This window comes from Bos mutus, chromosome 5, assembly GCF_027580195.1.
Source record: "Bos mutus isolate GX-2022 chromosome 5, NWIPB_WYAK_1.1, whole genome shotgun sequence".
Taxonomy (NCBI): domain Eukaryota; kingdom Metazoa; phylum Chordata; class Mammalia; order Artiodactyla; family Bovidae; genus Bos; species Bos mutus.
In genome coordinates, this window is record NC_091621.1 from 89,813,925 (window position 1) to 89,840,226 (window position 26,302).

The 26,302-nt window shown below is 39.3% G+C and overlaps 1 protein-coding gene across 1 annotated transcript in view; it reads left to right on the forward strand.

Annotated features, from left to right (window-relative positions):
- The first annotated feature begins 4,635 nt into the window (after nucleotides 1–4,635).
- Nucleotides 4,636–26,302, forward strand: part of IRAG2 (inositol 1,4,5-triphosphate receptor associated 2) — a 99,318-nt gene continuing 77,651 nt past the window's right edge. The window contains exons 1-8 of the mRNA XM_070370140.1: nucleotides 4,636–5,200; nucleotides 6,643–6,756; nucleotides 13,156–13,339; nucleotides 15,169–15,248; nucleotides 15,340–15,418; nucleotides 18,247–18,405; nucleotides 23,416–23,533; nucleotides 24,710–24,760. Coding sequence (XP_070226241.1) covers nucleotides 4,636–5,200; nucleotides 6,643–6,756; nucleotides 13,156–13,339; nucleotides 15,169–15,248; nucleotides 15,340–15,418; nucleotides 18,247–18,405; nucleotides 23,416–23,533; nucleotides 24,710–24,760 — 1,350 coding nt within the window. The remainder of the gene's footprint in view (nucleotides 5,201–6,642; nucleotides 6,757–13,155; nucleotides 13,340–15,168; nucleotides 15,249–15,339; nucleotides 15,419–18,246; nucleotides 18,406–23,415; nucleotides 23,534–24,709; nucleotides 24,761–26,302) is intronic.

Consider the following 26,302-nt stretch of genomic DNA (forward strand, 5'->3'; position numbering starts at 1 on the left):
TTTTCAGTGTTATGGCAGATTGCAGTGGATCTAAAACTAAAAAAAAAAATTTGGACAGGATGGACAGGAGATATTTCCATGCCATATATGGAGAAAGTGGCACAAATTTTGAAATCTTGATCATCACATCTTACTTATTGAACTCCCACAAATGTTCTGCTCTATATTAGAAAAAGCAAAACAAGTTAATCTTGTGAAGCTCTGTTAGCTCATGAAGAGCCAGTGCCTTAAGTGTGCTTTTTCTAAGGTTTGGTTTAATAAACCATGGAGCAGGGCTTGCTTAGGTGAGTCATGGAAGTTTAGGAAACAGATGGTAGGAGGAGAAAAATGCCTCAGAAAAGCAAATAGAAATGTGGTGTCTTATATGCTAGGAACATTCATCTGGACCCATCACAGATGCCCACGAGTGAAGCCTTTCACTGGGGCTTGAACAGCAACCCACGCTGAGGTTCACAGATGTTCCCATGGAGATTGATGGGTCTGGGAGTCTGAGGTTCCAGTTCTAGGGCTTCTATTAGCCTCAGGCTCAACCTGTCCCTGATTCACTGGCTGTTGAAGAGTAAAATAGTCACAGTACATTGAGAACACTGACAGATACTTCACTGTTGTTCATTCGCTTAGTTGAGTCTGACTCTGTGCAACCCCATGGACTTCAGCATACCAGGGTCCTCTGTCCTCCACTTTCCCCCAGAGTTTGCTCAAATCCATGTCCATTGAGTTGGTGATGCTACCTAATCATCTCATCCTCTGCCATCCCCTTCTCCTTTTGCCTTCAGTCTTTGCCAGTATCAGGATCTTTTTCAATGAGTCAGCTCTTCACATCAGGTGGCCTAAGTATTGGAGCTTCAGCATCAGTCCTTCCAATGAATATTCAGGGTTGATTTCCTTTAGGATTGACTGGTTTAATCTCCTTTCAGTTCGAGGGATTCTCAAGAGTCTTCTCCAGCACCACATTTTGGAAGCATCAATACTTCAGTACTCAGCTTTCTTTATGGTACAAAGCTCACATCCGTACATGACTACTGGAAAAACCATAGCTTTGACTATATGGACCTTTATTGGCCAAGTGATGTTTCTTCTTTTTAATACGTTGTCTAGGTTTGTCATGGCTTTCCTTCCAAGGAGCAAGCATCTTTTAATTCCATGGCTGCAGTCACCATCCATAGTGATTTTGGAGGCCAAGCAAAGAAAATCACTGCTTCTCACTTTTCCCCCTTCTATTTGCCATGAGGGATGGGACCAGATTCTGTCTTAGTTTTTTGAATGTTGAGTCTTTAAGAAGGTCGTTAATTGACATGGGGAAGTCAGATGGCTCCTGCCGTGTCCCCCCCACAGTCAGCTGTAGATGTGGAATGCCAGGCAGGCTGTCTTCTGTCACTACTGTTGCTTCACTTCCAACCTCCTAGCTGAGCAATAAGAAGCTCCCATTTGGCCAGGGGAAATTTTCCAGAAAGAGTGGTAGCTACAAGTCTTTGAGCCAACACTCACTATAGCTAAGGAACAAGTCCACAAGCCTCGTGGAGTATCAATGCTGCCAACAGTAATGTATTGAGAATCTAAAAGAGAATCACACCATGACTTTTGTATACAAGAATTAAAAACATTTTTGAGGAGGCAGTGAGTATACACATTTAAAACAGCCCAAGAATAGAAGGCAAAAATCTAATTAAATGACAGAATATACAGTACAATTATACATCCTTGGAGAGAACAGAAAGAAAGCTTGAGTCAAGTGCATATACACTGATTCCAGAATTTCAGTAGGAGAATGTGTTTTAGGCTTGACATTGAAAGATTAGCCTTGAATAGAAGAAACGGAGTGGATTGCAGAGTGACAGCATAAAGATTCAAAGATGATTGTTACCTTAAATGGTGAAGGGTTCTGTTGATGGAAACTTCTTTAGGTGGAACTGGTGGCAATTATCTTGAGGTACAATGAACCAGACTGAGATTTGGAGCATCTTCTTCCTAGTCTTTCTAAATGCCCCTTTGTTCATTTTCTGTTAGGGGACTTTTTAAAAAGAATCACAAATAGAAGCTTTTTTAAAATTTTTATTTATTTTAATTGGAGGCTAATTACTTTACAATATTGTAGTGGGTTTTGCCATACATTCACATGAATCAGCCATGGGTGTACATGTGTTCTCCATCCTGAACCCCCCTCCCACCTCCCTCGCCATCCCATCCCTCAGTGTCATCCCAGTGCACAGGCCCTGAGCACCCTGTCTCATGCATTGAACCTGGACTGGTGATCCATTTCACATGTGGTAATATACATGTTTCAATGCTATTCTCTCCAGTCATCCCACCCTCACCTTCTCCTACAGAGTCCAAAAGTCTGTTCTTTACATCTGTGTCTCTTTCGCTGTCTCGCATACAGGGTCATTGTTACCATCTTTATAAATTCCATATATATGTGTTAATATACTATATTGGTATCTTTCTTTCTTACTTACTTCACTCTGTATAATAGGCTCCAGTTTTATCCACCTTGTTAGAAAACAGACGTTTTTGTTAAGGTTCTAGAAATAATAACTTTTAAACTCTTTGTAACTATTCAACTATTTATAACTATTCAATTTATTGTAACTCTTTGCATAGATTAAATGTTACCAGTTTAGGCACAATTTTGGATTTATTTCCAAGTTCTTTAGTTGCTGTCTTATAAGAAGTTGAGATCATGCTTTTTAAAGGTGCTACCATTAAAATTCTGCTGAAGTCAGACACTCCTTGGCACAGATCTTAGAGATGTTACCATTAGCAAGTTACTTGACCTTTTTGAGCCTTAATTTTATTATCTGTGAAAAGGGGATATTTCTACACATCTGACAGGGCTTGTGTGAAGTTTGGACATTATATATGCAAGATACTTAAAGAGGTATTTATTAAGTTCTCAAAAGATAAGAATCAGAGTAGGTACTCAAATGGGAGCTTTCATATCGTCACTATCATCATATTTGATGTATAAGTGAAGAGCAATGTTGTCTACCCTCTCAAGCAAGACTGCATGGGTTCAAATGTGGACTCCAGCACTTATCTAAGCTGACTTTGGGTGTGTCCCTTAATCTCTTTGTGCCTGAAAAAGGAGATAATAGCAGTACTTGCCTCATAGAGTTGTTTTAAGATACGATGAGTTCGCAGCACTGTTTATAATAGCCAGGACGTGGAAGCAACCTAGATGTCCATCAGCAGATGAATGGATAAGAAAGCTGTGGTACATATACACAATGGAGTATTACTCAGCCACTAGAAAGAATACATTTGAATCAGTTCTAATGAGGTGGATGAAACTGGAGCCTATTATACAGAGTAAAGTAAGCCAGAAAGAAAAACACCAATACAGTATACTAACGCATATATATGGAATTTAGAAAGATGGTAACAATAACCCTGTGTACGAGACAGCAAAAGAGACACTGATGTATAGATCAGTCTTATGGACTCTGTGGGAGAGGGAGAGGGTGGGAAGATTTGGGAGCATGGCATTGAAACATGTACAATATCATGTATGAAACAAATCGCCAGTCCAGGTTCGATGCACAATACTGGATGCTTGGGGCTGGTGCACTGGGACGACCCAGAGGGATGGTATGGGGAGGGAGGAGGGAGGAGGGAGGAGGGTTCAGGATGGGGAACACATGTATACCTGTGGTGGATTCATTTCGATATTTGAAAAAACTAATACAATATTGTAAAGTTTAAAAATAAAATAAAATTAAAAAAAAAAAAAGATGCAATGAGTTGATACATACAAAGAACTTAGTACTTTGCCTGGATCATGGGAAATACTTCCTATTTGTTAGCTATTATTTCTAGAAATTTGAGTCTCAAAGTTAAACATGTGGAAATCTGTTTAAAGCAATTGTTTAAATAACAAAGACCTACAGTACAGCACAGGGAACTATATTCAATGTACTGTAATAACCTATAATGGAAAAGAATCTGATAAAGAACATATGATATATCTTAAGTTGCCCAAAAAGTGCATTTGGACTTTTCTGTAAGATGTTACAGAGAAATCTGGATGAATTATTTATTTGTTTGTTTGTTTTTGGTTGTGCGGGTCTTTGTTTCTGCATGCGGACTTTTCTCTGGTTGCTGAGAGCAGGGGCTACTCTCTGGTTGCAGTGCTTGGGCTTCTCATTGGGGAGGCTTCTTCTGTTGTGGAGCACAGGCTCTAGGCTGTGTGGGCTTCAGTGGTGGGCTCAGAAGTTGTGGTTCCTGGGCTCTAGAGCACAGGCTCCATAGCTGTGGTGCACAGGCTTAGTCGCTCTGTGACATGTGGAATCTTTCCGGGCCAGGGATTGGACCTGTGTCTCCTGCAGGTGGATTCTTTATCACTGAGTCACCGGGGAAGCCACCAAACAAACTTTCTGGCCAACCCAATGTATGCGTAACTGAACCACTTTGCTATACACTTGAAACTGACACAACATTGTAAATCGACAATACTCTGTTTTTTAAAGCAATTGTTGTAAAGACGGTGGTTTAAAGACATCTTGATCCCCCCAAAGTTGGTTTGGGAATAAATAGCCCATTGCTCCATTATTGTTAGGACAGTGTTAACTGAAAAACATGTCTATATTTTGCCTGTACTTTAGCCACTTCCTCTGTCTCACTGGAGGAAAGTCCGCAATGGCCTCTGCAAAGAAGGTAGCTGAGAAGCGGCATAACCCCGTGGAAAGCATCTGTAGAAAACTGCGAGCCATCCAAAAGAGAGAAGACATTTCTGATCCCATCCGACAGATTATCAAATACCAGTCTAGCAGTTTTGACAGCCCACAGACTAACCCCAAGAAGGATTTTGAAGAGGTACTGAAGAAAATGATGGCTGCTCACGTCCCTCTGCTCGACACGCTCTTCTTGAGTCCTGAGAAAGATGGCACCTTCACTTCACAGTCTCAGATAGTGTCTCCAAGAACCCCATCCATTTCTCATCTCAGCTCTCCTGAGAATGCAAAATACTCACTTATCCTCGCAGGTTCTGAAAATATCTCAAGGCCAAGATCACAGAGCTCCCAGAATTACACATCTTTGACACCACAGATCATGAAAAGGGAGCTCTTTGCTAACAAGGATTTGACTAACTATTGTAGTGAAAATGATTTTAGTACCTTAGCACTTGATTTTGATTCCACCTCTGATCAGAGCTCTACTCCTCAGGATTCCGTGGTGAAAAAATTATCTCCAAATGAAGAGGGTAAATATTTATCTTTTAATGTTTGTTCTTCCAATAAAGCAAGGAGCATATGACTCTGAGAGTGCCTGATCTAAAATGAAGTATGAAACTTGATGGAAGCATCCATCTTTCCCTTAAAATTTTCTTTCTCTCAACAAAAATCTTATATCTGCAACATCAGTATTTTCTATGCTTTCAAATATAAACCTGATAGCAATTCTAGATTATATTTTCAATCATAATCATGGATATTTTTCTACTGACCTGAAAACAAACTTTCTCCTGGGCAAATTAGAATGTCATGATAGAAATACGTAGATACATGGGAGTTAAAATTCATATACTTCCAACGTGCCTTGCTGAAAATTAACATTTTAACATTTTTCCCTCTTTGTATGTGAGAGAAACATGTAAGAAAGTGTAGCGGCAATAAGGTACACCAGGAAACAATGCAAATTCTGTAGGCCAAGTTCAATGAAATTTTGGAATTCTATTTAGGGAATTGCTTACAGAATCCCATGTATGATAGACCCTAAAAAGCAATGTAAAATGATACATTTTCTGTATAGCTAGTGTTTACTTTCCCTCTGTTTTCTTTAAAATATTCTTATTTGTGTTAACACTATTTGCTTTTTCACAGAGTGCTTTTTTTTTTTAAAACAGGTAAAGATAGCTTTATTTCCCCCAATTGCATTATATTAACTGAAACCTATCCATTCTGGCACATGAGTTTCTTCAAACATATATTCTTCATAGGACTAAACTGTCTTAATCCGTTGAGCACCTCATTATATTATACCACTTCCTTCACAGTGCCAGAAGTTGTAAGCAATATAACTAAAGTAATATCCAGAAGTAACAACTTTTTTACTACAAATATTTGCATACATTTCCTTGTATAAATGTTCACTTGTCATCAAAAATGCAAAATTAATTTTATCTATTTCACTGTTCCAGTCATGTCAATCATTATTAACCTGTCATAGAATTGCACAGTGGTAATACCTTAGAGATGAAGGTACCAGAGCTGGCAAGAATAGGGATAACACACTGTAGCCCGTTCAACTTTCTCTATCGACTCTGCCAATGAAAAGTACCTACCCGCATAACAGAAATGAATCTCAATTTCGCCTTCTCTCTCGCCTCACAGAGTGCTTTTACTATCACAGGACAATAAAGCTCAGTTTCTTCTTCATCTTCTCTCCTTTTATTCCACCTTTGTAAAACTTGAAAGGAAACATGAATAATTAAAGATGCTTCAAGACCACTTTTTTCTTGATCTATTCATGTTAAGTAACCAGTATTGTGGGCTGCTCTTTATTTTAATATTTGAAACATAACCATATACGTAAAAATATATGTTAGTCACTCAGTCAAATCTGACTCTTTGTTAAAATTAAAATAGTAACTAAGCATGTTAGCACATAAAAGCATCTGGATTTGCAAACTTTTTCTTCTGATAGGGTGGAAACAAGGAACTGATGATGGCAAGGAAGATGTAACCTCTAGCAACACCAGGACCTATGAAGAAGAGTTGCTTAGGAGTATTTTTAATATATGTGACTCCAAACGCAGAGGTTAGTTGAAAGTTTTCTGCTCAGATTTTCACTGATACTCATCCACTCGTGCTTTCTGTTGTGAGAGAAAGGGAAATGGTTTCTGTGTATCTGTGTATCTGTGTCCGTACATATGGCAGGTGCAACCTAATTTGGGAGGGGCGATGGCTATTTAGAGTCTTGAATGATTTTACTGAGTTTATCATCAATTTTACCAGCTGCAGTCATTGACTGGAACTATTTACATCTCATAGGTGTTGCCTCACAAGAAATACATACTTCATATAAATAAAACCGCTGTACAAATTTAGCTCCAATTTTTGTCAATTTTAGATTTTCACTTCTGTTTTTCTTAGAGACATGCTTTTTTTAAAATTTCCGCAAGTAATGTTTAGCATGTCAATGGTTCATGATCACTGTAACAAAATTAATAATATGGAGAAAAGAAAGGAAAAAAGAACTCATCTGTTATCCTGTTTCCCTGAGTAACTGCTGTTAATGACTCATAGTATAACCTGCCCCCACAAATTGCTTGGTCCATATGGTTTCCTTTCATTTGGATTAAAACTTTTTTATTATAGAAACTTTCAAACATATACAGAAGTGGAGAGGATATTATGACCGTTATGTATATGTCATAAATAATGATGTCTCATTTTTCCTCCACTCCACTCTGGATTGTTCCTGTTGTTGTTCGGTTTCTAAGTTGTGTCTGACTCTTTCTGACCCCATGGACTGTAGCCCGCCAGGCTCTTCTGTCCTCCGCTATCTCCCACTAAGTCTGGATTGCTGCTAAGTTGCTTCAGTCGTGTCCAACTCTGTGCGACCCCATAGATGGCAGCCCACTAGGCTCCTCCATCCCTGGGATTCTCCAGGCAAGATCACTGGAGTGGGTTGCCATTTCCTTTTCCAATGCATCAAAGTGAAAAGTGAAAGTGAAGTCACTCAGTCGTGTCCGACTCCTAGCGACCCCATGGACTGCAGCCTACCAGGCTCCTCCATCCATGGGATTTTCTAGGCAAGAGTACTGGAGTGGGGTGCCATCGCCTTCTCCGAAGTCTGGATTAGTTTGAGGCAAGTCTAAGACATATTATTTTCTCTGTAAACATTTCAGTACATTCAAAAGATAAAGACTGATTTTAGATACAGCTATACAAAGTCTTTTAAAATTTTTTATTTTTAACATATTATTGGGGTATAATTGTTTTCGATATTGTGTTCATTTCTGCTGTACAGCAAAGTGAGTCAGCTATATGTGTACACAGATACCCTCCCTGTGGAGTCTCCCTCCCACCCCCACATCCCACCTCTTTAGGTCACTGCTGAGCACTGAGCTGAGCTCCCGTGCTGTACAAAACTTCCCACTAGCTGTCTATTTTACACATGTACAATGTCATTTTTATGACCAAAAATGTAACGTAATTTTTAAATATCAAATACCTTACCAACATTCAAGTTTTCTCATTTGTACGAGAAATTTATGTTTTCTTAAACAGTTTATTTGTTTAAATCAGTATCCAAGAAAGGGTTGTTCATTGTTATTGGTTATCTGGCTTATCCCTCTGTTCCTTTTTCATTCTTTTTATATTTTAAGTTATTTGTTAATGAAACTGGCCCTTTTATCGCCTCATTTTCTCCAATCTGAATTTTAGTGGTTGTGGGGCCATAGCAATACAACCTGTTTTTTGTCCCCTACATTTAGAGGCTTGATCAGGTAAATGTTTTATATCTGTTTTTGGGCAAGACTCTGTATAGATAGTGTATTTTGTATTTTTTTTTTGCTACGTCAAGTGGCAGGCATGTGGGATCTTAGTCCCTTGACCACGGATCAAACCCTCACCCCTGCATTAGAAGCATGGAGTTTTAACCACTGGACTGCCAGAGGAGTCACAGTATATGTAATTTTATCAAAAGACAAAACTATTTGAGAGTGAAGGCCTAGATTTATTCTTTCATTAGATGATATGAAGGTTAGTAGTTTATCATTCCTTCTTACTTTATCAACTGGAATATCTATAAAGAGAAACTCTATGCTGCTTATCAGTTTTATAAGGCTGTGGCTGAGTCTTGTTTCCCAAAGGAAAGGCCAGATAAAAGTTTGATGGTGTTTCTAATTGAAAATAAACTCCAGATACTGTGTCTCTTTACCCTGAAGTACATCAGTATGTATTTCCTACAAAGAAGAACATTTGCTTGCATAGCTGCAGAACAATTATCCAAATTAGGATATTTAACATTGATATGATACTGTTATCTAATTTAAATGTCTGTATTCAAATTTTGTCTATTTCCCCAACAATATTCTTTATAGCTTTTTTGTTTCCTGGTCCAGGATCAAATTCAGAATCACACACTGTGTTTAGTTTTCACATCTCTTCAATCTCCTTTTATCTGGAGTAAGTCCTCAGATTCCTTGCCTTTTATGACTTTGAAAGTTTTGAAGACTATATGCCAGCTACTTTGTAGAATGTCTGATATTTCCTCTTGTTTATTCAGGCCGTACATTTTCGCAGGCACACTACAGAAATGATGTTATGCTCTTCTCAGTACAATATACCAGGATTTTTAACTTTGATCCCTTGATTAGTGTGGTGTCTGCCAAATCTCCGTCTTGTAAAGTTACTATTCTCCTTTGTAATGTCTGTACAAAATGAATCCGTTGATCTAAGAAAGCAATGGAAAATTTTAAGCCAAAGTGAGGACTATAATCCAGGAACAGCCTTTCAGAAAACTCGGAGAACCATTCTACCTGTTAAAAGTCGGAGCACATGTTTGAGACAGAAGGCTGTACATTAAATGGTGTACATATTATTAACGGTTTACACAATCTGGATCTAAGCATATAAGGTGAGTAGTGAGTCATGGGTCATCCTAGCTCCTTATAAGAAGGAAGGTTATCTTTTTAGGGGTTGTCTTGTTGATGCTAGGATAATGTTGCTCTTTATGGTTGAGCAGGTATTTCTGCCGATGGGGATGTTTGGTTGATGCAAAATGCAGATACACAATGCATAGTAGAGGGGAGAGGGGAGGACAAAGAGCAGAGAAAATATTTAGTGCTTAAGTTTTCCTCGACTAGCCTTAACAGTTTCATCTGTGGCTTAAGTAGGGAATGATCTGCTTTAGGTGGCAGAATTCGTTTCTTGCTCTTATAGGACTGAAGACTTCAGAGTCTTGCTACTGTCAGCGAGACAGTTTCTTGCTAGTTGCACCTCTGAATATAGGAAGCCCCTAATATGGCAGATTTTCTTCTTCAAAGCCAGCAAGGGAGTGACTCCAGCAAGATAAAAGTTTGAAAGTATTAGTAACTAAGTTGTGCCAACTCTTTGGAGACTCCATGGACTATAACCCACCATGCTGCTCTGTCCATGGGATTCTCCATCCAAGAATACTGGAGTGGGTTGCCAGTTAATTCTCCAGGGGATCTTCCTGACCCAGAGATTGAACCCAGGTCTCCTGCATTGGTAGGCAGATTCTTTACTGCTGAGTCACCAGGGAAGCCCTAGCAAGATAGGCACTGTGATCTCATGTAAGTTAATCACACAACCATATACATGTATATCCTGTCCCCTTTGCCATATTCTACTGGTTAGAAGCAAGTCCCAGATCATGCCCACACTCGAGGGGAGGAGACTACACTAAGGTGAAAGCATTAGGAAGCAAGGATCATAAAGGGGAAGCCTGGAGTCTGTCCACCTCACTGCCACAGTATGGTTGCAAAAAATGGTTTAAGGCCTTTTTTTTGGTCATTATTTTCTCCTTAAGTTATATGCAATATATTCCCTAAGTGTAAGTGGGAATGTTTCCAGCTTGCTTTATAATCTGCTTTTTCTTACTTAATAATTTTGAGTACTTGTCTATGTCAATAATATATATTTTCTCTGTACTCTAGGGGGATGTAACATAATATATTTAAACAATATGTCTCAATTGGGTATTTTTTCTCTATTATGAAAAGCACAAAAATAACCATGATAAACCATAATGAACATTCTTATAGCAAAACATTTACCTGCACTCTTAATTGTATCGGTAGGATGAATGGGACTTATTTATTCCTGGTAAGCCTCTCTGCATGGACAGGATTTAAGGAATTGTTTCCTGGAAGAAAATAAGGAAACTCCATTAAAGGGAGATGGGAGATGTATTAGAAACAGAACCAACAGGGTGTGTGTGTGTGTAAAATATATAAAGAGATATAAGGAATTGGGGCTTCCCTGATGGCTCAGTGGTAAAGATCCATCTGCAATGCAGGAGACACAGGAGATGCAGGTTCAATCATTGGGAAGATCCCCTAGAGAAGGAAATGGCAAACCCACTCCAGTATTCTTTCCTGGAAAGTTCCATGGACAGAGGAATGTGGTGGGCTACAGTCCACGGGGTCACAGAGTCAGACATGACTGAGCGTGCAGGCCCAAACGCACAATTATAAGGAATTGGCTCATGTGATTATGGAGGCAGGCATGTTCGAAGATCTGCAGGGTGAGTGAGCAAGCTGAAGATGGAGTCCCAGAGAGCTTATGATGGTTTCCTTCCAGTCAGTGTCCAAAGGCCTGAGAACCAGGAGGCAACCTGTCCAAAGGTCAACATCTGGAAACTGAAGAAGAGCTGATGTTTCTGTTCGAGTCCAAAGTTAGGAAAAAAGAGAAGTCTTGGTTCCCAGGCAGTCATGCAGGAAGAATTGTCTCCCATTTGGGGAAGGGTCTGCCTTTTTGTTCTATTCAGGCCCACTTGCATTAGGGGACAGCAGCCTGTGTTAGTCTACCAATTTAAATCTTAATCTCTTTCAAAAACACCCTCACAGAAACAACCAGAATCATGTTTGACCACATACCTGGGCACTCTGTCGCCCAGTTGAGTTGACACGTTAAAGAAACATCTCAGGAGATCTTTCTGGTTTTGAGGTATAAGATCAGATTTAGAGCTTTAGTGGAGGAAAATGAGATATAGGGTATTCTTTTTGACTTTCCAACTCTCCAATTATGCAAACAGGAGTAAAAATTATCCTTCTAAATAACTATTAAAATTTTATTTCCATTTCTTTGTGTCACAACCTAATGACATTTTCCATTAAATTAATGCATTCTTTAAAGTCATTCAGTTTCCTTTACAGCTCTCTTTTCCTAATGATGTACTAAGCTTATTCTTTTATTTTTTTATTAAAAAAATTTTTTTTTCAAACATTAGTGTCTCTTCTTACCTCCTGGGGTAAGAATCTTCACCCTATCAAACTTCACCATATCCAACTTCTACTTCCTTTTCCTTCCCTCTTTAAACTGCTAGCCCAAGGCAGGCCCTAGTTAAGAGTAGAAAAGATGTCTTATGCTTGAGGAAGACTGGTGTGTCAATTACTAACAGTCTGTATGACTTTAATTTCTGAATGTGATAGTAGGGCTGATTATATCCAAGAATGACTTTTCCACTCCTCCCTCTCCACTCCAAAGAGTCAAACTACTTACTTGAGGCTGAAAATTTCACCTAGGGCCAAGGAAATCCTTCCTTCACGAATGCTTTTTTAAAATATTTATTTATTTTAAAATATTTATTTACTTGGCTGTGTCAGGTCTTAGTTGAGACAGGCAGGATCTTCCCTGTGGCTCATGGGCTTCTTCAGTTGAGGTGCCAGGGCTCAGTAGTTGCTGTAGCTCGAGGGCTTAGTTGCTCCACAGCGCGTGGGATCTTAATTCTCTGACCAGGAATTGAACCCAAGTCCCCTGCATTGGAAAGTGGATTCTTAACATTGGATCGCAAGGGAAGTCCCCACTAACTGTTTTTTAAGGAAAGAATGGGAGAGAAAAATAAAGCGGCATTTTTGACCACTTCCCACAAGTGATTATTGATTACATCTGTGTGTGTGTGTGTGCGCGCGTGTGTGCGTGCACACGCTCGCTCAGTTGCTTAGTCATGCCTGACTCTTTGTGACCCCCATGGACTGTAGCCCATCAGGCTCCTCTGTCCATGGGATTTCCCAGGTAAGAATACTAGAGAAGGTTGCCATTTCCTCCTCCAGGGGACCTTCCCAACCAAGGGACTGAATCCTCGTCTCTTGTGTCTTGCATTGCCAAGCGGATTCTTTTATTGCACCATCTGAGAAGCCTATTGATTACATAAATCTTTCCTATTTGAATCTCACAACTCTGTGTAGTAGGCATCATTTCACAGATGAGGACACTGAGGCTCAAAGAGACTGAGTGATTTCCCCAGAGCCACACAGCTGATACAGTCCAGAGCCGAGATTTGACCCTAGTCGGTTAGACTCCAACCTTAAGGCCAGTGCTCTACTTTATGACATCAACTCAGCAGGATTGCGAGGGTTATAAGGCACATTTCCAGGACCCAAGGGACTTGAACGAGTTAAGCACCTCACTAAAAAAAAAATCTTTTGCCACCTTTAAAAACTAACTTGACTTTCTTCTTCCTAAGGTTTAGTCAGAGTCACCAAAATAATAGATTATCTGAGACAGACAACTAGTCAAGGTTCTGAAGATGATGACCTCGAGGAGCTATGGATCATGCTTGATCCTGAAAAGAGAGATGTACATGTGAACCTGGAAACCTTCCAGGCCACTGTGAAGGAATGGATGATGACTCACTGCAGAAACAAATGGTAATCATAGTCCCAGCAGGATGCGTTTTCAGGTTCTGATTTAACAATTGATTACAATGAATGTTAATCACTGTTTTTTGCACTGATAGGAAATATTATCTGATAGTATCTTACTATTAATCCAAGAAATGAAAATCAAGAGAACATATTTTGTGCATCAGTTTAACAAAGGTTTAGAGGAATGACTCTATCCCGTGTTGTCAGGGAGGGTGGAGAAATAGACCTTCTCCTTGTTTATAATACTGCAAGTTGGCACAGCTTTTCAATGGCAGTTTAGGAATGTATGGCTTCCCAGGTGGCTCAGTGGTAAAGAATCTACCGACAATGCAAGAGACGCAATTTGACCCCTAGGTGGGGAAGATATCCTTGAGGAAGAAAATGGCAACCCACTCCAGTATTCTTAACTGAAAACCTTCATGGACAAGAGGAGGCTGGCGGGCTGCAGTCCATGGGGTTGCAGAGAGATAGACACGACTGAGAGACTGAGCACAGCACGAGCATCAGAGCCTTAGAAATATGCAATGTGGTCAAATTATGTAACTTCAGGAAAGACAACCAATTGTATACTCTAATGTATATGCAGAATGTTGTTTATGATTATGATAAATGTAAGCAAACCAAATATTTAATAGTAGGTGGTTGGACAAATAAATGATAATACTTCCATACTAATTAGTCACTCAAAATTACAATTAAATAAATATTTGACAGGAGAAATATTCATATGTATTAATTTAAAATAATTGGCCATAGATCTGTGTATGTAGTATACTCCCCTATTTGTTGAGAAATAAAAATATGCACAGGAGAAAGTGGGAAGGAATATATTCCAAAATGATTTTCTTTGCATGAAGACCTTAGCTTCTTTGTCTTATTTTCTTATGAATTTTCTACTTTTCCTAAAATATTTAGACTTGATTGTATAATACAGATATCAATAATCCATGGGTAAAGTGGAGTGAGGGCAAAAGAGAAAATTTATTTTTATGACAAATATAAAGGAAAAGAAAAAGAACATGGGAGATATAAAAGAACAGAGACTCAGAAATGGTGATGGGTGCGGATCTATTAATAGGAATATGAGAGTGAGGACTGAGCTATTCTGCTCAGTCATCTTCTGAAAACATCTCATGTTGAAACACAATAGGATGTAAGTACTAGTCTAGAGGCTTTGGTAGCTGCTCCGAAGAGATTATCTAAGGGTTTGGCAATTGCTAAGATTAGGCAGCAAAACTGAAATCATAATACAAAGACTCTCGGAAAACAAATGGTTGAAGTGTTAATATGTTTATTTGGGGTGTCCTGGGCAGAGGCCTGTGTATAGGGTTCTCCAAATTTTAGGAATGATATGCTCCAAACTACAATTAGTTCAAGTTCAACTTAGTTTTTCATGAGAAAGAGAAAAGAGCACCTTCAGTGTGCCCCAAATTATTAGCTGTTCATGCCTTTCCCTTCCTAATTCTCTAAGGCCCAATGTCTTGCTACCTCTACAAGTGTCCACTTAGTCCTCCAAATCATGCCAGCTTCCTAATCCACTGAGGCTCCCATTGCCTAATTATAGCTATGTGCATCATCACCTACTTACTTATGCATTCATATTCTTTTCTTCATGTTAGATTAAAGTTTATAGGAGGTAGAGACAACATGTTTCTTTTCTATGACTCTGTTTAAGAACAGTGTTGGGCTCCAAATTGTGGCCAAATGGATAGATGGTTTTAAAATTCAGAAAGACCACCATCAATAAGAAAATACAGAACACATCTGAAAAATTGGCTAAGCTTTGGTTTGACAAGGAATTCTAGCTCACTGGTTTTGTTTTTTGGCCACAGGGAAAGAGAGAATAGTGGATCAAGCAGCACAATGGTTGATTCTGCTTTTGAACAGGACAACATAAAATCATGTGAAGCAAGTATGTATGTGTTTCTTTGGGATTGTTCTGCCAGTTTAGTGTGATTTGGAGAAATGGATTTTTTAATAAAACTTTCTTGTGTGTGTTTCAGTTAAGATGACCACAGATAAAACAGATTCTTCATCATGGAACTTCAAGGGGTTGGGTGGAGACTTGCCTAAAGGAGTCTTGTAAGCATTCTTACTTGTAATGTTTTCTCAAGCGCCTCAATTTTTCTTATGGATTTTCTTATTTCATAGATCTATGTATTTTATTTTATTTCTGGGCTTTCCTGCTGTCTCCAACAGTAAAGAATCTGCCTGCAATGCAGGAGTTCATTTCAGTTCATTTCAGTCACTCAGTCGTGTCCGACTTTTTGTGACCCCATGGACTGCAGCACACCAGGCTTCCCTGTCCATTACCAACTCCCAGAGCTTGCCCAAACTCATGTCTATTGAGTTGGTGATGCCATCCAATCATCTTATCCTCTGTTGTCCCCTTCTCCTCCTGCCTTCAATCTTTCCCAACAGTAGGGTCTTTTCCAATGAGTCACTTCTTTGAATCAGGTGGCCAAAGTATTGGAGCTTTAGCATCAGTCCTTCTAATGAATATTCAGGACTGATTTCCTTTAGGATGAACTGGTTTGATCTCCTGGCAGTCCAAGAGCCTCTCAAGAGTCTTCTCCAACACCACAGTTCAAAAGCATCAATTCTTTGGCACCTAGCCTTCTTTGTGGTCCAACTCTCACATCCATACATGACTACTGGCAAAACCATTGTTGTGACTAGACAGACCTTTGTTGGCAAAGTAACATTGGCAAAGCAATGCAGGAGACCTGGGTTCAATCCCTGGGTCTGGAGAATCTCCTGGAGAAGGAAATGGCAACCCACTCCAGTATTCTTGTCTGGAGAATTCCATGGACAGAGGAGCCTGGTGGGCTATAGTTCATGAGATCTCAAAGAGTCAGACATGACTGAGTGACTAACACTTTCAACTTTTTCATGTATTTTATTTACGGTAAAGTCACTTAGCTCTGCTTGTGTGCATGTGTGGTAGGGCTAACATAATTTATTTTTAACTCTTAGCTATTATATCCTAATTGCATTAGAAGTAGTTTCACTAGGAACACAAATTGTGAAAGATTATGAAGTGTCACATAAATAAGCATTTTCTTGCTCATGAAAACTTTATTCTTCTTTGACTTTGTGTTTTCCACGCACGACAAGTTCTATCATACGTAGAATTATGACATTGACCTTAAGCTCTTTGGGGGGGGTTGCTTTTTTTTTTTTAGTTGGAGTGTAATTGCTTTAATGTTGTATTAGTTTCTATTGTACAATGAAGTGAATCAGCTATATGTATACCTATATCCCTCTCTCTTGGATGTCCCTCCCATTCCACCCATCTGGGTCATTTTAGAGCACCACGCTGAGCTCCCTCTGCTTTATAGCAGGTTCCCACTAGCTAGCTATTTTACACATGGTGGTGTATATATGTCAATCCTTATTACTGCTTCAATAGATACTTTTGAGAAGGCAATGGCACCCCACTCCAGTACTCTTGCCTGGAAAATCCCATGGATGGAGGACCCTGGTAGGCTGCAATTCATGGGATGGCTAAGAGTCAGACACGACTGAGCGACTTCACTTTCGCTTTTCACTTTCATGCATTGGAGAAGGAAATGGCAACCCACTCCAGTGTTCTTGCCTGGAGAATCCCAGGGACAGAGGAGCCTGGTAGGAGGCCGTCTATGGGGTCGCACAGAGTCGGACAGGACTGAAGCAACTTAGCAGCAGCAGCAGCAGATACTTTTAGATATTAATGAGAAAAGCTGTTTTCTGCTACACATGCATTTGGATATTAAGGAGAAGTGACTCTGTTCTTTATTTTTATTTTGAAAAAAATTTTTTGGCTGAGCCAACATGTGGCTTGTGGGATCTTAGTTCCCTGACCAGGGATTGAACCCAAGTCTCTGCTTTGGAAGCTCAGGATTGAAGCACTGAACCTGTCCTTCCTTATTTTATCTTTGCCACTTCAGGTTTATCTGTGCAAAAAGTGTGGACTAGGAACCATGTAGCCAACCTATGCTAAAGTCTAGGAAAAGATGGCAAAGAAGAGGAGACCTGGGACTCCTTGAAAAACACAGTTCAGACTCTCAAAGGGTTTAGGATCAAATGTCAGGGCAAGCGTGACAGCTACAAATATTAACAAGCTGTAGAAAATACTAGGAACCATGAGTACTAAATTGTGAGCTACAGGCTACAATGATAAAACTCTAGGAATTGTTTCCTAGTTAAAAGCCTGTTGAAACCGGCCAAGATTTCTGATTGAAAGCATCCAGTGTCAATTTATTTCAGGATTTTCCATAACCCAGGCAGAAGTAGGAACTCTTCAGTGTCGATAGAGACAGAAGTTGGGAGCAAAGTGAAGAGGAAGAAATGAAAGCTGTAAAAGTTGATTTCACAAGTGGCAGATGCTAAATATCTGGCAATTTTGGAAAAATCTTTGGTGTTATTGTAATAAGTGCTTGAAAAAATACTGTGTATGTGAACTATGTTTATGAGGATGAATGAAAATAAAGTAGAAAATCTTCTTTATTTGTTTATTTTTGGTTGTGCTGGATCTTCATTGCTGCATGTGGGTTTTTCCTAGTCGTGGCAGTTGGAGGCTATTCTTTGTTGTGGTGGTTTCTTTCTTTCACACAGCAAAGGCTCTAGGCAGTGGGCTTCAGTAGGTACAGCATAAGAACTCAGTAAGTTGTGGCACGCGGGGCCTAGCCTGGGAGGGCTTCAGCAGTTGTGGCCTACAAGGTTTAGTTGCTCCACAGCATGTGGAATCTTCCCAGACCAGGTATTGAACCTGTGTCCCCTACACTGACAGATGGATTGTTAACTACTGGACCGACAGGGAAGTCCTCACAGGAATATTTAAGCTTGTTTGGGCTTAACCATAAGCCTTACTTTGACTGGAAGGGATTAGTGATGTTGAAGTTTATGCCCATTCATCCTTTTCCCCGCAGAGAGGTACCTGATTTGATTACCTATATAGCAGACATGCATTTCAACAAGCAGAAATTGGAAGAGGAAAATAACAAATTGAAATTGGCATTGGAAAACTTGGAGGAAGCAAACAGAGAGTTATCAGAGGACTGTACTGAACTGCGCCTTCAGATAAAAAGGTGAGCCATGGTGTGGGTACTGTGTGCTGGGAATTCTCAGTTCCTTTTCCTTTTTTTTTTTTTTTTTAATAAATTTGTTTTTTATTGAGATACAAGTCACAAAGCAGAAGAGTCACCCTGTTGAGGTATACAATTAGTGTTTTTTAGTATATTCGCAAGATTATTCACATGATCTAATTCCAGTTATTCACAAGTATATCCACATGATGTATTCACATGATATCAAGTATATTCACATGATCAGGACATTTTCATCACTCCAAAAAGAAATCCCATACTGATTAACAGCCACTCCCCATGTCCTCCCCTCTCAGCCCCTGGCAACCACTAATCTACTTTGTATCTCTATGGATTTGTCTATTCCAAACATTTTCATATCCATGGAATCATACAGTATGTGACCTTTCTGTCTGGCTTCTTTCATTTAGAATCACATTTTCAAAGTTCATCCATGTTAAAGCATATATTGCTATTTCATTCTTTTTTATAACTGAATAATATTCCATTGTATAAATATACCTCAGTTTGGACATTTGGGTTAGCACCACTTTTTGGCACTTAAAAAAGCTGCTGTTATGAACATTTGTGTGCAAGTTTTTATGGGATCATATGTTTTCTGTTTTCTTGGTTATGTATCTAGGAGTGAAATTGCAATACTTTTTAAGACCTATACTTCGGTCTTCCCTGATAGTTCAGTTGGTAAAGAATCCACCTGCAATGTAGGAGACCCTGTTTCGATTCCTGGGTCAGGAAGATCCGCTGGAGAAGTGATAGGCTATCCACTCCAGTATTCTTGGGCTTCCCTTGTGGCTCAGCTGGTAAAGAATATACCTGTAATGTGGGAGACCTGGGTTCAATCCCTGGGTTGGAAAGTTTCCCTGGAGAAAGGAAAGGCTATCCACTCCAGTATTCTTGCCTGGAGAATTCCATGGACTGTATAATCCATGGGGTCACAAAGAGTTGGACACGACTAACTGACTTTCACTTACAACCTATACTTGAGGGCTACCCAGGTAGCACTGGTTGTAAAGAACTTACCTGCCAGTGCAGGAGACATAAGAGACATAGGTTTAATCCCTGGGTCTGGAAGATCCCATGGAAAAGGAAATGGTCACCCACTCCAGTATTCTTGCTTGGAGAATTGCATGGACAGAGGAGGCTGGCAGGGTACAGCCCATAGCGTCACAAAGAGTCAGACATGACTGAAGCAACTTAACATGCATGCATGCAACTTATACTTTGTATTTTGAGAAACTGCCACACTTTTCCAAAGTTCCAGCGACTGTGGAAAATAGCTTTATTTTCCCACCAGTGAAACAACTTTACTTTCCCATCAGCAATGTTTGTTAGTTCTTTTCTAGCAATGATGTTCTCTATGTCCTTCAAGTCTCTGTGTAAGACCAATATGCGTACAGGTCAAGTGTAAATCTATCCCAACATTCAGTGGTTCACTAGAACTCTACTTATGCAAAGTTCCATGCTGAGTATTATGAGAGATTCATTGATGAGTCAGGTTTAAAATGTGCCCTCGGGGTACCTGTTTGGCCACCTGATGCGAACAGCTGACTCATTGAAAAAGACCCTGATGCTGGGAAAGATTGAAGGCAGAAGGAGAAGAGGGCAACAGAGGATGAGATGGTTGGATGGCATCACCGATTCAATGGACATGAACTTGGGCACATTCTGGGAGATGGTAAGGGACATGGAAGCCTGACGTGCTGTAGTCCATGCAGTTGCAAAGAGTCAGACATGATTTGGAGACTGAACAGCAACAGGGTACCTGTAGCCTAGAAGGATGATAAGAACATTCATTACCTTAGCTTAAGCTAGAAAGGGATACTGGACCTTGAGGATGTAATAGATCAAGTGCAGACACTGGTGAAATAGATGAAGTGGGACATGCTTGAACATCAGAAAACAAGCAACCTGGTTCTCACAAAGTCTGTGTGTACAGGTGTCATCAGTTCAGTTCAGTCACTCAGTCGTGTCCGACTCTTTGCGACCCCATGAATTGCAGCATGCCAGGCCTCCCTGTCCATCACCAACTCCTAGAGTTCACTCAAACGCATCCATCAAGTCAGTGATGCCATCCAATCTCATCCTCTGTCATCCCCTTCTCCTCCTGCCTCCAATCCCTCCCAGCATCAGAGTCTTTTCCAATGAGTCAATTCTTCACATGAGGTGGCCAAAGTACTGGAGTTTCAGCTTCAGTATCAGTCCTTCCAAAGAACACCCAGGACTGATCTTTAGAATGGACTGGTTGGATCTCCTTGCAGTCCAAGAGACTCTCAAGAGTCTTCTCCAACACCACAGTTCAAAAGCATCAATTCTTTGGTGTTCAGCTTTCTTCACAGTCCAACTCTCACATCCATACGTGACTACTGGAAAAACCATAGCCTTGACTAGGTGGACCTTTGTTGGCAAAGTAATGTCTCTGCTTTTGAATATGCTATCTAGGTTGGTCATAACTTTCCTTCCAAGGAGTAAGCATCTTTTAATTTCATGGCTGCAATCACCATCTGCAGTAATTTTGGAGCCCCAAAAATAAAGTCTGACACTGTTTCCACTGTTTCCCCATCTATTTCCCATGAAGTGATGGGACCAGACGCAATGATCTTCGTTTTCTGAATGTTGAGCTTTAGGCCAACACTTTCACTCTCTTCCTTCACTTTCATCAAGAAGCTTTTTAGTTCCTCTTCACTTTCTGCCATAAGGGTGGTGTCATATGCATATCTGGGGTTATTGATATTTCTCCTGGCAATCTTGATTCCATCTTGTGCTTCATCCAGCCCAGCATTTCTCATGATGTACTCTGCATATAAGTTAAATAAACAGGGTGACAATATACAGCCTTGACATATTCCTTTTCCTATTTGGAACCAGTCTGTTGTTCCATGTCCAGTTCTAACCGTTGCTTTCTGACCTGCATATAGGTTTCTCAAGAGGCAGGTCAGATGGTCTGGTATTCCCATCTCTTTCAGAATTGTCCACAGTTGATTGTGATCCACACAGTCAAAGGCTTTGGCATAGTCAATGAAGCAGAAATAGATGTTTTTTCTGGAACTCTCTTGCTTTTTTGATGATCCAGTGGATGTTGGCAATTTGATCTCTTGTTCCTCTGCCTTTTCTAAAACCAGCTTGAACATTTGGAAGTTCACGGTTCACATATTGCTGAAGACTGGCTTGGAGAATTTTGAGCATTACTTTACTCTAGCGTGTGAGATGAGTGAAGACTCTACACATGGACATCACCAGATGGTCAACACTGAAATCAGATTGATTATATTCTTTTCAGCCAAAGATGGAGAAGCTCTATACAGTCAGTAAAACAAGACCGGGAGCTGACTGTGGCTCAGATCACGAACTCCTTATTGCCAAATTCAGACTTAAATTGAAGAAAGTAGGGAAAACCACTAGATCATTCAGGTATGACCTAAATCAAATCCCTTATGATTATACAGTGGAAGTGAGAAATAGATTTAAGGGACTAGATCTGATAGATAGAGTGTCTGATGAACTATGGACTGAGGTTCGTGACATTGTACAGGAGGCAGGGATCAAGACCATCCCCATGGAAAAGAAATGCAAAAAAGCAAAATGGCTGTCTGGGGAGGCCTTACAAATAGCTGTGAAAAGAAGAGAAGTGAAAAGCAAAGGAGAAAAGGAAAGATACAAGCATCTGAATGCAGCATTCCAAAAAATAGCAAGAAGAGATAAGAAAGACTTCCTCTGCAATCAATGCAAAGAAATAGAGGAAAACAACAGAACGAGAAAGACTAGAGATCTCTTCAAGAAAATTAGAGATACCAAGGGAACATTTCACGCAAAGATGGGCTCGATAAAGGACAGAAATGGTATGGACCTAACAGAAGCAGAAGATATTAAGAAGAGGTGGCAAGAATACACAGAAGAACTGTACAAAAAAGATCTTCACGACCCAGATAACCACGATGGTGTGATCACTCACCTAGAGCCAGACATCCTGGAATGTGAAGTCAAGTGGGCCTTAGAAACCATCACTATGAACAAAGCTAGTGGAGGTGATGGAATTCCAGTTGAGCTATTCCAAATCCTGAAAGATGATGCTGTGAAAGTGCTGCACTCAATATGCCAGCAAATTTGGAAAACTCAGCAGTGGCCACAGGACTGAAAAAGGTCAGTTTTCATTCCAATCCCAAAGAAAGGCAATGCCAAAGAATGCTCAAACTACTACACAGGTGTCATAGATGTTAAAATTCTGAACAGAAAAGTCCTCACTTAACTTGAAAACACAGAAAAGCATTCTAACATTGAACTCCTACCCTCACAATTTTTGACCATATTCCAAATCAATCTATAAAATTAAATATATATATATATATGTATGTATATGTATTTATTTGGTTGCACCAAGTCTTCATTGCAGAGTGTGGGATCTTTAGTTGTAGCATGTGGGATCTAGTTCCCTGACCAGGGATCAAACCCAGGCCACCTGCATTGGGAGTGCAGATTTTTAGCCATTGGACCATCAGGGAAGTCCCCCGATCTGTAACATTAAAAAAAATGCTAACCTCAGGCTCTCTCCATTCCATTGTTGGCTTATGTATTTGAAATATTCAGTTTCTTTAAAAAGAAAACAAGCTATGCTTTGAGTGAATGTGTGATGTTATTTAATAACTATTTGTGTAATTATATTAACTAATATTATGTCTTAGTAGTAGAAGGAAAGAACTGTGTGATTTAGCCAGTGATGGATTTCAAGGGGAGTATGCCAGTCCTTGGCTTCAGGAATATGTTTGTTTCCTTCTATCCTTTATCTCCCAGTGTACTCTACCTGAGTCCTTTCCCTTTCTAAGGACTGTGGAAGATCTTGAGTAAATTTTTTTTTTTTCCTTTTACTATTGTTGGCATCTGGTTTGAATTTTCAGTGGTTTTCAACTTGGAGCTTAAAAACAGTCCGTGGCTTTAGTTAGTATCTTTGACGGTTATATTTGAGGTTTTGCTTATTGCCTTCTCTCCCCACCCCCACAGTGCCCACCAGGCTATTATGAGAACAAACCTGTTAAAAGAAGAACTGGAGGAACTGAAAATTACTATGAATGCTTCAGAAGAGCAGAAGACCATGATTGTAGCCCAGAACAAACAATTAGTAAGTCATCCAAGTACTTTGAAATCAGCGGATAGTTTATTTAACTGAAATCCAAATGGTTTATTTGGAGGCAAAGATCAGAAATCATAGGCTGATGAATGAATTGGTAACCCCTTAGAAAAGTAAAGATAAGTAGGATAAAAAATACTGTTTTCTTTTCAACCAGGGTTAAAATTCTTTACAAATGTTACATTTGCAATGGTTTGTGAAGATCTAGAATGCCTTCTGAAGTTAACAGGTGAATTTATAAATATCTGACACTGAAAGTCACATCTTCCAAAAAAAAAAAAAATTGTGTGTCAAACTTTCACCTTTTTCTCAGGTTTTTAAAAACATTCATTTTTTTCAGCATGTACAGATTACTAATTAGCTCCATTAATCAGTCCTTAACACTAAATAAGCCCAGGCTTGTAATTTTTGGAGCAAAACATTATTTAGACTAAGCTTCAACTACCAGAGAAGTAATTATTTTTATGGAGACTGTTAAACTATTCTCTGGAGCTTCAGTAATAATCTTCAAAATCCCTCTAGCACTATTTGAGCATTGCTAACCATGGTCAGGCATGGGGGGACAGTCAGCTGAAAGTCATTCAGACTGATTTATTTTTAGGTCTCTAAGGTATCAGGAAACTTGAATTTCAGGCCTGTGTCTTTCACTCATGACCTCCTACAAGCAACAGTTTAGCTTAGCTTTTGCTTCAACAATAAATGTGGAGACTGGACTCACTAAGTATCAGGTGACTCTGCAAGTCTCTATGAATACATTACAGCAAGGACTCAGTCTGGGACCACTAAGGAGCTTCTGTGTGGAAGTCATGTAGAGCAGTGACCAAGAGCTCACCTTTGGGAGTCAGACTGAGAACATGTAAGCCCCATTTCTGAGGGCTGTGTAACTTTAGGCAAACCACATAACCTTTATTTTTTGTTTTCTCATCTTTCCTTCTCTGTCATGGTTAGATTGAGTCAAGGAGGAGAGTGACTTTTCACTGATACCAAGAAACTGGAAGCCAAAGGCTTAACCCCATATTGAGAATATTTTCCGACTAGGCTTATGTGCAATATGTCAATGCTATATTTAAGGTTGCTGAAAAAATGTTGATGACTCTGGAAGTAAATATTTGTTATTTTCATAAGCTTATCAAATACTTTAAAATTATGTTTCTCTTAATAAATCAGGAGACAGAAAACCGGGCTCTGATTCTTAAGATTCGGATTCTCCAAGAAGAGGTATGTTGAAATTGTTAAGCAGACTATACAGATAAATATGGAAATCATACAATCATGGGTCCTGACCCTGGATTCATATGAAATTCAAATCATACGAATTTCAGGCTCCTGTGGGCAAAATACTAGGTTGCTTTGTCAAATGACAAATGAGAAAGAGTAGACAGGATTTTCCTGTTTGGACAGAAGTATATTACCTTTGTAATCCTCCTCATGTATTTCCTTCCTCATGTAATTTCATGAGGAAATAGTATTTAAGAAATTCAGACTTAAGATGAAATGAAATTAACCCATCTAAACAGTATGCAAATCAAGAAGGAAAATGTAGACGTTATTTAATAATTTTCCAATATTATTCCACAAAACTAGATGGCAAAGGTCATTGATTCTAAGACCTAGATCTTAAATTCTTTGACAGTCTGACCTTGGAAAGGCCATTTATCTTCTGAGGGATTAATAATACCTATTCTCTACAGTTACTTTAAAGGTTAAGATAATCATGTGAAGCCATTTCGTTAACCATAATATACCTATATATATTAGTAAATATTAGTAAAATCTTTAAAAAAAGAAAACTTTTATGCAATATATATTTTTAAGCAACAAAATTAAAACATTGAAAGAACAGGTAAAAAAGCTATTAGTAAGTTACTATTTTGAAGAAAAATTCTCTATAGGTATCTTTTGAATGTCAATCATTATGTATAGTTTTTTGGTTGTGCTTTATGTAAGTTTATTAGAGTTATTTATTAAGCTGCAATGAATGATCTGAAGAGTTATCCAATTCATGGCCTAAGTGGACATTCATAATGGATTGCAAAGGAACAGCTAAAGATTGGAAAGAAATCTTGTATTTTGTTTAGATATATTACAGCTGCCAGGCCAGGTTTCCATGAAACTAGTGCTTTTGAAGTAAGTTCCCAGTGTAAGATATTTTTCTTCTCATATTTAAGATGATTGACTACCATCAAAGAATTATAGTATACCAATTTAGAATTGAGATAGAAGGAAGGAGACTTAGAACTCTTCTTCATGAGATGACATTACGATGATTGACTTGTGTTAGAAAAGGCATATAGATGTCACTAAATTTCCTTTAGGAGGTAAAAATCTGATGCATTGTGAAGAGCACAATGGCTTGGGTAATTATTCGATGGAGTGCTTAGTCACTCAGTCGTGTCCTACTCTCTGCAAACCTATGGACTATAGCCCCCTGGCTCCTCTGTTCATGGGATTTTTCAGGTAAGAATACTGGAGTAGGTTGCCATTTCCTCCTCCAGGGAATCTTCCTGACCAAGGGATCAAACCCACATCTCCTGTGTGTTCTGCATTTGCAGGTGAATTCTTTACCCACTGAGCCATTGGGGAAGCCAATTATTCACTTACATTTATTTACTTCTTATACACACATTCACTGGGAGATAGACTCTATTCTAAGTGAATATGGACTTAAACAAAATAGCCTGTGTGAAACTAGCATGTTAGATGAGATTAGTGCCACCGAGAGAAGAAGAACAGAAAACAGCAATTTAAACTAGGGTGGTT